This window comes from Chironomus tepperi, unplaced genomic scaffold (genome assembly GCF_022539635.2).
Source record: "Chironomus tepperi strain 1889 unplaced genomic scaffold, CSIRO-AGI_Ctep_v1 contig_177, whole genome shotgun sequence".
NCBI lineage: Eukaryota > Metazoa > Arthropoda > Insecta > Diptera > Chironomidae > Chironomus > Chironomus tepperi.
The window spans coordinates 2,332,362-2,346,755 of NW_027226299.1; the positions used below are offsets into that span (position 1 = coordinate 2,332,362).

Genomic DNA, 14,394 nt, shown 5'->3' on the forward strand with positions numbered 1-14,394 from the left:
TACGCTCAGTGATTTTATTGTTCTGGCAGGAATTTTTGTATGCATGAGACAATGATATTGTAGCTATTTTTTAAAGGAACAATATATATATTTTGTGAAAATTCAATGAACATGAAGCATGTTAGTGACTGAAGCATGTGTTCATCTTTTGGCTGACACTTCAAAGCAGAAAAATTGTCATTTTTTTCGAGTAATTTGACGTGATTTTTGAGATTTTTATTGGGTTCGTTTACTGCATACAATGTTGCAAGCTACGAAACAATTTTTAAGGTATCCTGACTGATAATAACTTTGCAATCATGTAATCAACTTGACGTTAAACTCAACATTGTAATTATATGCTTCATTCTTCTTCCTAAAAGTCACAAAAATGTGCAACAAAAAAAAATCTTCTTCCAAAGTCAACCATCAAAAGTTATGCAGCATAAAGTGTTAATTACATTGAAACAAAACCCCATTCGCCATCTTTTTTAAAATTTTTACATCTTTTCTCATTAATTTTGCAAGCGACTGCGACTTTTCTTTCATTTCTCTCACTCTCGTATTATTATTATTTTGTGTGTGTCTCTTTAACATCAAGTCAGTTCATTATAAAGTTCACATTAAGAAGAAGGAAAAGAAGTATCATGTACGAATGTATCATTGTTACAATAATAAATGCAAAAAGAAAACCAGGACAAGTGTGATAAACATTTGCATTCATTTTGCCAGCAGTTGTACGTTGCAATTGTAAATATTTGTATGTGCAACTGCAATAATTAACACCCACATTTTAGTTCCATTAAGTATTAAAATTATAAAGTTTTCATGCTTCGTTTAAAAATCTACGAAGAAAAAGTGCATCACAACTTTTATTTTTTTATTAATTCCGATAACGAGCTTGAATGCCTGATTTTTTTTTGCGGTCATGAAAGCCACACAGACATTTGAAATGAAATCGCGGAATCGAATAGGAAGGAAATGTACGATGCAAGATTTACCCAAGAGAAATCAATTAAATGCACTAGCGAAATATTTTTTTTTGTGAATTGCTATTGTTAACGACTCTGTTCCCTATCGTCAGTCACACGGAAATGTTATTTTTGCGAGTGCTTAATTCGGAAGTTCACATGGGTTGAGTGAATAGGGAATTGAAAATTAGATAATTGATCTGATGCATGATGTTTGACTAAGATATTAAGCATATCATGCTCAATGTCTACAATAAATTGTAAAAATCAGCAGTCACATGACATAAGTCTGCTAAAATCGATTATTCTCTCAGTTTCCTTGATAATTGAATTTCACTAACAAGCGCAAGCTAGTTGACTCGAGTTGCATTTGGGCGTTGCCTGATATTTTTTTCAAGTAAAAGTTTTTAATTAATTTTTGTTTCTGATCAGTCAGAAGCCATGATGGACAAAAAGCTTCAATTTCGAGCATTTCAGTCATCAGATTCATCAAATGAACACTTTTTATGTCTAAGGATCAGATCCCCATCCCGCAAGCACAGCAGTTGGAAAAATATTATTTAACCCTCATGATCCAATGATTCGACAAATTTCAGCATAAAGGCTTTAAATAAGAACATTTTAACGAAAATTTTGAATTTTAATTAAAAAAATTTAATTTTTTCACTTTTTTGTAAGAAAATGTGAGTTTTGGATAAAAATTTTATGCTAGAATTCCTTTGAAAAACTTGAAAGATTTTGGGAAATTTTTTTCAAAATCTCGCCTTTGTCGTGGAGTTAAGGACAATTTCCGTCTTACTTGATTTTAAAAAATCAGGAAAATTTCGGTCCAAATTTCTGCGAAGAGAGTGTTTTTAACTTTCGCAAACTTTTGTGCAAAAAAAACAGCATTGCTTTCAAATATATTACAAACGCCCTAATGTTTATGAATTTTCAATAGAAAAAATAATTTTGGAGTTCATCAATTATTAAAAGTTATTCTTTTTCTTTGATTTTGATAAATATCTTTACTTTTGTAGGTTTACGTAACCTAATTCAACCATATGAGCCAAATAAAAAGAAAATATATCAATAAAAAGCTCATTAACATAGTAAAATTGTGATATTATTAAAAATTCTTAATAACCGCTGTTAACCGCGTTAACAGCTGTTTTGAGTTTTTTCATAACAGCATAACAGCGGTTATGAAAAAACGCGGTTAATCAGAAACCCTACTCATGATCCAATGATTCGACAAATTTCAATCTAGTTCCACAAAGAGAAATGAATTCTCGTGGAAAACTTTAAACATTTTTTTATTATTCCTGTTTAGAATCAAAGCAGCAGAAAAAAAGTGTACAAAGCATAGAAAACTTTTTTTTCCAATTGCTTGTTCTATATTTTTTCATTTCTTCTACTACTCTTTTTAATTAAAATTCATGTCTGTCTATAAATAACATACAGTGAGAGAGATGAGATGCGAAAAAAATATAATTTTCATCATACATAGGAGGAAAAAAAAGCTCCCTTATTCTGTGCATCCAACATTTAACTATATGTATGTCGCTTCCTTATGCTTTATACTATGTAGATGTATATATATGAATAGATTTTGAGCTTCATTCGTAGCGCAATCGCAATATGCAACTAAAAAATTGCAGCACTATAATTGTTGTTGCACTTTATATAGAAATCACATCTCATGTATGTATACATGCTATATTATGTATTATTTCCTTTGTTCTTGCCAGTGAGACTAAGCAGGAATGAAAATTTTCTCCTTCTTTCTTGTCTGACTGGCGAGATTGTAAGGATCTCTATTTAATTTTCCCTTTACAACAATTTATTGTTATTAATAAAAGTAATAGGAAGTAAAATAGAAAAAAATAAAAAATCTTTAGAATTTGTACTTACATTAGTAATTATCAGCAATCTCTCACGTTATTATGATGAGTGATGCAATGCAACTTCCGTTTGTGCGGTAATTTTCTGCTTTTTATTATAATTCAAACACGGAAAATATTTTTCCTCTCTTTCTTCTTCAATAATTGAGTAAAAAATTTTGAAAAGTGAATGTTGAAATGAAAGCAAATGAGAACAAAGCGAGTTTTCATAATGAAAATGCGTTTTGCAGACGCAATATTAAGGTTGTTGCACTAATAAGCTTGTATTTATCGATATGATTGTGAAAATAAATTGAATGCTAAATGTTTCTCCACTTCGAAAAGTTTTTTGGATTAAAAATGCAATTTTATGTACATTTAGTGCAACATTATTAGTTGGATGTTTTCAAAAAAGTGGCAAGAGTAAAGCAATACTCAATTTAAGTAAGAAAAGTTGGAAAATCTCATGAAAAATAACTTTTGGTTTTTAACGGCTTTTTAAAATTTGAAAATTTTAACAACAAAAGAAAATTTAGCCATAAAAGTGGCAATAATCATTTCCACATCCCCAAAAGTCAGCAAAAACCTTCCTCACAGACAAAATGCAATTGAAAAATTTTCCACTCACAATGAGCACATGCGAGAGAAAAGTTGGGGAGTGGTAGGAGAAAAATGAGGCGACGAGACGATGAAAATTTTCTCAATAGACACTGCATTATGTACAGTAGTAATAATAACGATGATGATGATTACGTAATATTACACGGTGTACATTCAAGTTGCATTGAAATGCACTTTGGAAAATTTTCTCGCGAATATATGTTGAAAATAAAGAGGTGCATTGGATGAAAAGATGAAGAAGAAAGAGGTTTGAAAGTTAACACTTGAGACACAAAGAAGAGCGAGTGAAATAAAATAAAAAAATAAAAAAAATTGTATGGAAAATCTTTTCGTTTGTTACTTTTCATTTAGAAAAGGTGGAAAATTGTTTCTTTTTCTGTCTGATGGATTTTCTCAATTGCTTCCATTATTCATGATTTCTTCATTTCGCCAACAAATAAAAATTCTTTTTTTGTGTCTTTCCGTTGATTTTTTTTTATTTCATTTTACTCGCTCGGTCTTTGTGCAATTGCAAATCATCGCACAATTGTGTTGGTGTGCAATTGCATCCATTTTATGATCGCTTAGTTGGAATTTTTTTTCCTCCTTTTGCATTATTTCGTACTTTTTGCCGTCGCGTTGCTTTTCAATACGAAATGATTTTTGGCTGTTTTCATAAAATTGTATTTTAGTCGCCCGTAATTGCACATTTTAATTGCACACATAGTCATGTATAAATGTTTGAGTTGATTGTCTTTTATCACTCCATATACTTGTTTTCTTATTGTTCCTTCTTTCTTTGTCTATTCATTTATATAAATATGTTTATATATGAAATTTAATTCTTCTTTAATCAAATACGAAATGCAGTGCACACATGAAAATGATAAATGAATTCTCTGGCTTGTGTGATAAGGTTCCGTTCACCTTTTTCTTTGTCGATTGACTCAAAAAATGCTGCTGTAATTATGAGCTGGCTCCTTTATGTCGATTTGATGGAATTTCATTTGAAATTGATATTTTTGAGTATTTAATATGCTTTATGGAGGTTATTTTGTGGAAATCTGGATGCAACATGATGCACCCCTTATGGAAATTTATTTAAATTCAAGATTCTTTTGCAATATATTTTTTTTATAAAATTTAAAAATTGAATAAAATGTTAAATTTATTAAAATTCATACCTTTGTCGTCAGGATTTATTACTTAATGAATTAAGCATTATAGCAAATTTTATGAGAAAATTAAGCTAGATTTAAAATTTTAAACAATTTTATGAAATTTCAAATTTTTTTGAAATTATTTGAAATTTCAAATTTTGTGCAATATTTTGAAATTCAAACTTTTATGAAATTTTTTGAAATTTAAACTTTTTAAATTTTAGTTTGATTTAAAATTTCAAGTTTTTGAATTTCAAACAAAATTTCTTAATTTTTTAAAGTAAATTTTCAAAATCTTCAAATTTAAGTTTTTAAAATTTTTAAAAAATTAGTTTAAGAAATTTCAAAATGAGATTTTCATGGAATTTAAAATAAAATTATGAAATATATGAAAAATTATCTTTAAATTCAAATATCAAGACTTAACGTTAAATTCAAAATTTTCAACTCAGATATCAAATTCAAACCCCAAAAAGGATGAAATAAAGATTAAAAACCACAGACCAAAAAAACTCCAAATTACCCAACAAAATGCACCCAAAGAAGAAGAAGAAATTAAGAAACTCATAAAACTGATAGCAGCAGAGCAAAAAAAGAAGTCACTTTAGTGATAAAATTACAAAGAAACTTTGAAATTGAATCATGAATAATATGAAAAAATCATAAACAAAAAAATATCACAAATTTGCACATTCTTCAACGTTCATTTCTATATATTTTTATACATTTTTCGCGATTATCGTCACCACACGAGGATTATTTTTCATACAGCAAAGAAATGTTCACTTTTTGTGTGCAACAGAAGAAAAAAAAAGATTTTTGTAAAGTCACTTTTTCTTCAAACAGTTAAAAAATATATTTTTTATACTTCAAAAATTTGATTTTTTTGCACCGAATGCATTTTTGCAAGAGCACTCATTGCAATTCAAAAACTAACTGAAAGAGCACGCGAAAGAGCATTTTCGTAGTCAAGCTGATTCGTGTGTTGGTGCAATTTCTTTTTTAAATAAAAAAACTTTTTTATATATTTATTTTGAACCGGTTCATACATATGCGAAAACTTCGTACAATTCTCGTACATCGTGTGGTTCTCAAATGCAATATTTTTCGATGCGATTGAAAGTTGAAATTGCTTTGTATGTGTTTGTTGCGAATATTTATTGAGCTTTGCGAACATTTCACTATTTTTTTTAAAGCGACTTTAAAGTTTACATTTGCTGTGTGTAGATGGAGCTACGTGCAATGACATCACGATGCAGTTTTTAAAGTATAGCAGGGGTGATGACAATCTGCAATGACTAAATGATTAGCTTAGTAACTGTGTTCATCAATGTAATTCAAATTATTTGCAGTGACACACACACACAATTGTAGAAAGGAGGGCATTCAAAAGGGTGTAATAATGTGACAGAAGGCAAACGTGTATTCAGGGGGAGGGGGTAGCTTAGGGTCACCTGACCCCTTTTCGAAACAATTTCTTCTATTTGTTAAGGTTTTTCGGGAAAAAATCCCTGAAGTACATCACAATTATAACAATAATTAGAAAAGGTTCCTGAGCAAGTCAGTGCTAGTCTGATGGCACTATGGTCCAGATCTATGATAGAATATATGGCGCCAATGCATCTATATAAACTTAAAAATCGCAATAAGAAAGCACCAAAATGTGAAATTTCTACGTAATTCTACGTAATCGAGCTAGTTCTGCTATTAACGCTCTAAAGCGGGGGAAGAAGACAGTTGAGACTTGGTGACGCTCCACTGAAAACGCTGAAATTAAAGAATTCCAGATATCCACAAAACAATTGTCAATATTTTCTTTTTAATACCTAGTAAAACATATCATTTCGACATTTATTTATTAAAAATTTCTCTTCAATATTTTATCTAATTTACAAAAATGAATTTAAATGTATTCAAAATGATAATCAAATATGATGAAATTGAATGATTTAAACCAAAAATAATTTTCCGAGAAAATTTCAAATTTTAGACTTTTTTCTTTTGTTTTTACAAAAATATGTCAACAAATTTCTATTTAAAATCTTAAAGTGCCAATATGCATAACGAAGTCTTTATATTAAGAATGAACCAGAAAGTCTCATGTAAAATTATTGGTTTTTGGGTATGTACCCACTTTCCTAGCTCTACAAAAATTTCCACAGTCTATGTGTTAAAAATACATTTTGCAATTAATATCAATTATCATTCAAATTATTATACAAATTATGTGTTAATCAAATTTTGGCAATAACAGCTCCTTTATGTGATTCTATTGATAGAATAATAACATTTTCATCAAACTTATTGTCATGGATGGATGTGTATGTGCGTGATATTATAATTATATTCTGATATATTGTTGATGTGTCAAGTGGGTTACATTCGAAATAAATAAAGATTTGTGGATAGAATAGAGGAGTATAACACATTGGTTGAGGACTTAGAGAAAGGATTATTGGAGTACATTAAAATTAAAATCCGTTAAAATTTGAATTTATAAAATCCGTTACAACTAAAGTTTTAAAAATTGTTAAAATTCAAAAATTTTGAAACCGTTAAAAATTATAATCAATACTCGAACATCCAACTCTGCGTCCACAACCAAAGTAAATCTGTCGTAGATTCGTAACATTCATTTATGCCTATGTTAATGTATGTTATTATACTAAATGTGTTTAAAATTCAATCGTTTATTGCTGATTACATCTCTCCTTTTGTTTCTTCCTCTTATCATTGTTTGCTGTTCGGCGTGTTCCTTGTATCGGCATGTATGGTGCTGTCGATGGCTCATCGCCATTATTTTCACAATATTCCAAAATATCAGGCGGTGTTGGTTTAACAATTGGAGCAACATTTTGTGGAATCTTCGGTGGCGATGGTGTGGCATATGTTGGATCTATCATTGTGGCAATGTTTTGTTCCTCTGGCAAATGAGCTCTTGGTGCTTGTGGACGATTAATTTGTCCACGAATTTCCAAATGAGTTGGACGTTGAGCAGCTCGTTGAAGAAGTGGCGGTGGAACCATATCAATCGGATTTGAATAAGAATCATCATTTGAGCTTTGATGTGCATGATTGTAGCCACTTCCTCCAGAACTTTGAGAGTTGTAGCTACTTTGTTTTTGATGTAAATACTGAGCATTTTGATGTTGTTGACTGTCTGGCGAGTGTTGATAGCGTCGACTATAATTTGGGTCATTAGCCTGCAGCATATCGACTGGATTTGAGTAGCTGTCACCATCCAGATCTTGTGGATCAATAGGTTGTCCATTTTGTTGCTGCTGTTGTTGCTTCATTAATTCTCGTTTTTGTCTTGCGCGCTCTTTTGCACGCTTTGCTTTAGCCTTCTCACGTTCCTGTAGCATCTTTGCAAGTTCCTTGTCTTGTGCCTCAATTGCTAACTTTCTGTCTAATTCTTCTTGATTTGTATTTCTGTTTTCACTTTCTTGTAACATTCTTGCTAGTTCCTCATCTTTCTTTTCTTGTTCAATTCTCTTGTCAATTTCACAAATTTCCTCTGTTGGAAGTCCAAGAACTTTAAGTGCTTGCAACCTCTCAATCTTTTCACGATAATTAGAAGTCGATGGTTGTTGCTGGATCTCAGAAACTGATGGATTTAAAGCAATTCCTGATGAGCTTCCACCAACTGCATTGTCTTCCTCAATCTCATCATCATCATCATAATGATTATATTTTCTGGCATTTCCATTAACTTTCTCAACTTGTCGATTGCGTTCCTCAAGATATTTATGATGTGGATGTCGTGTATGAATGTTGGGATTATATTGAGGAACTCCATTTTCATGACTTGATTTTTGTAAATTATTAATATCTAAATTGTGCATTTCATCATCTAATGCCTCATCAAGTGCAATGTCAACATCCGAAAATTGTCGAATACTGTCGACCCCTTCGAATTCATTCCTTTGTATTTGTTGCTGTGATTGCTGACTGGGTGGATAATTTCTTAAGTGCGCTGCCTTTGCAGGGCGTGGCGGTGGAGGAATGGCCTCATTAGCCGGTACAACAACCTTTTCTGGTGTATGTGATTGCAAATTAATTTTCGTATATTTCGGTGATGCTACAACGAGTTTTCTTTGTGGATCTGGTGGCATAAGGTCAAGGCATGCATAATGTAATTGAGGAGATGTATCGGGTGAGTGGGCGAGATATTTGTTGTTATTTGAGGGTTTCGGTTGATTTGGTCGTGGTGGGATTGGAACTGCTGGTTCTTCACCTTTTGGTCTTGCTTGAATATTTTGTTGCTGCAAATATTTTCTTGCCAACATTTCACTTTTCTCTTGCTGTGTATTTCGTTCAATTTCAGCCTCTCGTCTTAATCGATCTGCATATTCACGTGCTACAACTGCATCTGCTTGTTCCTGCTCCTCTATCATTTGATGATAGAGCATTGCCTGGCGTTCAGCATCTTCTTTCTCCCTGATTTGCTCGGATAAAGCTCTAGGAAAATCCTCACGGACAATTTGATTGCGGTATCGGTTCCCTTTGTAGTGCTCGAGGACTAAAAAAGATTTAAAATGTTTAAAAATTTGCTAAAAAATTTCAATTTTTTGTATATTTACTTTCTTGATTTTGCAATTGATAAGCAAGTGCGTTATCCTCCCTCACGAGCCACTCCTGACAAACTGAAAAGGAAAAGAAAAAAATTTTTCATTCAAATCGATTCTCTCAGATAAAAATTTTCTCATTCATGTGACATGATTTTAGAAATGCGCATATTCTCACTAAACACATGGGGAGAGAAGAGAGCGAGAAGAGAATTTCATGGTCAACAACATTGTTAATCGGCGGTTTTCCACACAAGGTGATCATTTTTTTACTGTTAAGGAAATTTATAGCTTAAGATTATTGCGACTTTTAAATGGAAAGTTGATTCATTCATGAAGAAAAGTATTTATCGGAACTATGTGTATGCATATTCTTTTTTATTGCGGCTCCTACCACACGACTGACTTGGATATATGAAGAAATATAAAAAGAGAAATGTGGTTTTATCTGTTAAGCAGATGTATGCGTATGTATGTTTTGCTGACGGTTTTTTGGCAGATGCAAAACGAAAGTGACAATGAAAAATCGTTAAAATACATTGTTGGATGTTGAATATTTTTGGAATGGCAATTAGAGTGTCGCGGATGGAAACAAAATTTTCGTACTTAAATTTTCACTGATTTTTATAAAAAATAGCAATCTAGTCATTAAGTGTCTAGCAATATCTTATGTTCAACACTATCTACATACATGAAAAGTAAATTGCTGAAATTCGACGCCTACCTAACACTCGAAAAAATGTAAATGCCATAAAATCGAGCACATTGCTTTCCTTACAAACTTAATATCTATCTACAAAGTCAATAACATTCACGGTATTGCTATTTATCGATATAATGTATTTTATGACAACGAATGGTGATCGACGATCGTTAAATTCCTCCAATTCTGTTTCTCACGAGCTACTTGACTTAATATTTTTGAAGTGTAATAAGCAATGTGTCGAAAGGTTTTTTGAAAGTTAAATTCGCACATTTGCTGGATGTGAATCAATTAATGTTCTTGTTAGCTTCAGAATGTGCTGATTAATTTGCGATAAATTGAAAGACTTACATAGAGTAATCAATCCCGGTTGCATCATATTGACATTTCCTATTTCCTTTTGAATTCTCAAGTCAATTAGTCATAAAAAATTCAATTTAATTTTATTTAATCACCAATTACAAATTTGCACGAAAATAAATTTAATCACGAATACAAAAACAGTATCAAGTCACGAATCGAATAGTTGCCATAGCTTGAATTTGGATGTTTCTGTTATTGTCAAAAGGGTTCAAAAGCATGATTCTAACTTCAGATACAAAGTAAATTCAATATTAATTGATACAAATTAGGCTTAAAGCGTGCTTTTAGCAAAGATGAAGCCAAGAAGAAGTGATTAGGGTCAAAGCTTCTTCGACAAGAAATATCTTCAATTTGCTTAGAGTTTGTCAATCAAAATCAAATTTTCATCGGTCTGATTACTATGACAATTCAGACTACATCAACAAGACTTGTCAATTTCTCCGTACTCAAGAAGCCCTAAGAAGCAAGAATGAAGGTTAAATAGCCTCAGCAATTGTCATGACTCATGAATAAAATTGTCTTTCAAAAATTACCGACACTACTATATTAGATTTGCAAGAAAGAAAATGTTTCAAGGTTTTAGAAAATTGCAGTAACCTTGTGGCAATGAAATGCTTTGACTGCATATTTGTCTGTGAAAAGTATAAGTGCAAGGCAGTGCAGATCAAGATGAATGTAGAGTTTTTAATTGTTGCTTAAGAATTTTTAATCACATGACTATGTCTTCTGAATAGTAAAATTACTGCAGCTATTTTAAATTAAAAAGGAGAAATTTACCACAAAATGCTGTTCGGGCATGTTACTGATCTTAATCTAGCGTTAAAACCACATCGTTTGTAGCAGCTTGTACAACATGTTAGCATTAAAATTCAAATATTTAGACTGCATGTTATTATCAAAAACCTTTCAATTTCTCATTCTTAATGCAGTTTGTTTGCTTAATTTCACAACAACTTTCAAGTCAACATGTTACAATTAAAAACATTTAACTTTAATTCTATTTATAAAACTTACGAAACCATGACAATTGTACAGAATTCTACAACTTCCATGTCATTATCGTATATGTTTGTGATAAAGAAGTTGTAAAGCTTGTAAGTGATAACGATATTGCATAAAGAAAGGCTTGTTCATGCTTTAATAAATTAGAGCAAGCAGATTTGAATACATTTGCATGGAACAATTAAAACTGCTGAGTTGTATCATTCGTTTTGGGATGACATAGTGAACTAATTTTCAGTCTTTTCAGTCACGTGAGCATAATAAGTCATGAAGAGAATCTAGTGTTGATTTAATAGACTGATTAAAATCTTTTGCGTTATTCACGAATATGCATAAATTAACGGGTGTTATGACAAAGCCTGTAGCTGTACATATTTCACATTTTATTATGAATTTGGGTGAAATTCTCTTGTCTGGTCGCAGACATTAAAAAATGTGAAAAAATCAGTTTCATTCACACCAGAAAAATATTTAAAACACGGCATGTCGATTACTCAACTGTCGAAATTTATGGCAGAACAATTACGGTGAAAATTTTTTGAAGTAGCAACTCCGCATGAATACTCTTTTTTCCATAACACAAAAATGAAGAAGAAATTTGATTAAAAACACTTTTTTATGGCAAAAAAGTGCGTTGAACTTGTCTTTTACTTCTTTTCGTGCACAAACTTTCAATGAATGATAAATGTGTAAATTTTTATTGAATGAATGAATCACTTTTGCTCGTAAATGGTCAAGATGATAAACTTAAATGCTTAATTAAATTTTATCCATTCTTTTTTGGGTCATTCTCGTTAATTTATTCATACATTTATAGTCACGGCTTTAACAATGACTTTTAGAATGGCAAACAAATCGGTTGTAAAAAATCTAAATTGCTTTTAATTTGATTTTTTGCCTTCTATTCTGTTCAATGTGATGATGAATTTTGATTAACTGGTGTAATATTCCGTCATTAAATGTGAGAATAGCCGTGAAAATATTTTATTTGATTTTATTAATAATTAGCTGCTTAAATAATGATTATTTGATAGTGAAATTTTAGATCTTGATGAGTTTTGCATCATTAAAAACTTTAATTAATTTTCTTCAAGGTTTTAGAAATTAACGACAAATTTTTAAATTTTTGCTTCATTTTTAACATTTCGGATCACTTGAAATTTGAAAAATCTTTTGCTTCATCGATGCAAAATCAGGAATGAAAAATTTATAATGATGCTTTAATTGATTCAATTTCATGTGTGTTCTGCTTCAATTGATGCACATTTATGCGTCTTTTGTTTCAGTTGATGAATTTTTAAGCATCATTTGCTTCAATCGATGAAAATTAATTGCATATTTTGCTTCAATTGATGCAAATGAATAGAAATTTTTGCCTCATTTGGCACAAGTTAATTGTTATCTTTGCTTCAACTGATGCAAACTAATGGGATCTTTTGCATCAATTTGCTTCTTTGAAGCAAACAAGAACCTGTAAAATTCTTCAACACATTCTTCATTTTTCATTCCTTACAATAGAAGTAAATTTCTCTGCGTTTCAAATGAAAGGGAACTAAGTAAATTGTAAATAATATGCTAACTAGCCCGAGCTATTAATATTCCAAATGCATTATTCATATTCTGAATCTACAAAAACTTCCATAAAAATATTCATAAAGAACAAATTTCTTTTGTGTGGTCACTTGAAGGCACGTAACGTAAAGAAAAACTATAGATATAATTGAAAATAATTTAATTCTCGACATCATTCAGATCGACTATATCCGTTTGAAATTTTGGCGAGTCTAAAAGCTTGACTTTAATCTCATTTATGATGTGCTGAGTGTTGTGATGATTAATGCGAGAAATATTATTCATAGAAATAATTTCTAAATCGATTACGTCTGCTCCATAAGATTTACAACAATAATATTTTCTCGATTGTCACAAAGTAGTTGATTACTTCCTCATTTTATTACATTATTTTTATATTTGTGCATTTTTTAAAGGCACAACGAAAAAGCGAGAGAGCGAAAAACGAATTTAAAAGTCAATTCATGCGAATCGACAAAAACAGAAGAAAAAGACATTCAATGAAGTCAAGAAAATGTTCTTGTAAGAAAATGTCATTGGAATATGATAGCTTCATTTCATTGACTCCCATTTATCCAGTTTCTTTGACATTTCTCCAAGATCAAAGGTCATTGTCAAAAAATTTGTTTCTATCGTGTGGAATTTAAACCGTTTTAATAAACTAATTAATTACTATTGCTGCATGCTATCCATCCCTATTCATCTCAATTAGATATGAAATTACATAGAACGTGACTTTCATGAATGAACATGTATGACTTGAATATGAAAAAATTACTGGTTTCTCTTCGGGAAATATCATTCAGCCACAGATGAAGATTAATTTCATTCATAACATTCTAAGAATATGCATTCCTAACTTCCTTGAACTGTAAAATTGAATAAAGATCAGTCTTAAGTCATTTAAATTCCATTTCCTGATAAAATTTGATCAGATTTCATAAACATTCGAAATCCAGTTTCGGAATCTCAAGCAACAATAACAGATCTTAAATCACTGACAATATCCGACATGAATCTGATAAAATTTCCCTAACATTGCACTAAGCGACAACATTCACATAAAAAGAAAGTGAATTTTATGCGTTCAAACAGACTCTCACTATTTCTCAGCTATATAGTTATATTAATTAACCACAGAAGAACGAGAAGCGATCAAGGAAATGCGATGGGAAGACAATGGTGAATCTCATTATATTAAAATACATTTTTCCCATCCGTCGTCCGTAAGTCAGTCCAAGTCAATTAAAAGTCAATTTTTTTTTGTTGTTACTCACCCGATTTGACTTTGCCTTTAAGATTCTTTGTTGTTTCTGTCATTATATTCACTAATTCTAACTTAAACTATATCGCAACTTAAAATCTAGACACTTATCGTCTTGCTTATGATAAAAATAAGGCAAATAATGTTCTTTAAATCATAAATATAAATTTTTTAAATCAAAAACTGCTTGAAGACGTGTAAACATAAGAAAGAAAACTTGCACAAATAAATAAGTCGCTACAATTTTTTTGTATTTTTTTAATGGTAAGTTGAGATGGAACAGAAATTGTTTGTTGGGAGAGAAGCGAAGAATTTATGTGAGAGAAAACGGCTGTTGATTGGGAGACGAT

At 30.9% G+C, this 14,394-nt stretch overlaps 1 protein-coding gene across 1 annotated transcript; it reads right to left on the minus strand.

Moving 5' to 3' along the window:
• Positions 1-6,412: 6,412 nt before the first annotated feature.
• On the minus strand, positions 6,413-14,246 carry LOC139089430 (inner centromere protein A). Its single transcript, XM_070638973.1, has 3 exons — positions 14,058-14,246; positions 9,156-9,218; positions 6,413-9,094 (listed from the first exon to the last, which is right to left on the minus strand). Exons 1-3 carry the CDS (start codon positions 14,098-14,100, stop codon positions 7,263-7,265), a joined length of 1,938 nt encoding a protein of 645 aa, XP_070495074.1. The 5' UTR covers positions 14,101-14,246; the 3' UTR covers positions 6,413-7,262.
• Positions 14,247-14,394: the final 148 nt, after the last annotated feature.

Excerpts from the sequence above, each read along its gene's own strand:
- LOC139089430 (XM_070638973.1), bottom strand. The coding sequence starts at position 14,100 with ATGACAGAAACAACAAAGAATCTTAAAGGCAAAGTCAAATCGG. Across the intron at positions 9,219-14,057 it reads TAAAGGCAAAGTCAAATCGG|TTTGTCAGGAGTGGCTCGTG; the intron begins GTGAGTAACAAC and ends TTTCCTTTTCAG. Across the intron at positions 9,095-9,155 it reads TCAATTGCAAAATCAAGAAA|TCCTCGAGCACTACAAAGGG; the intron begins GTAAATATACAA and ends AATCTTTTTTAG.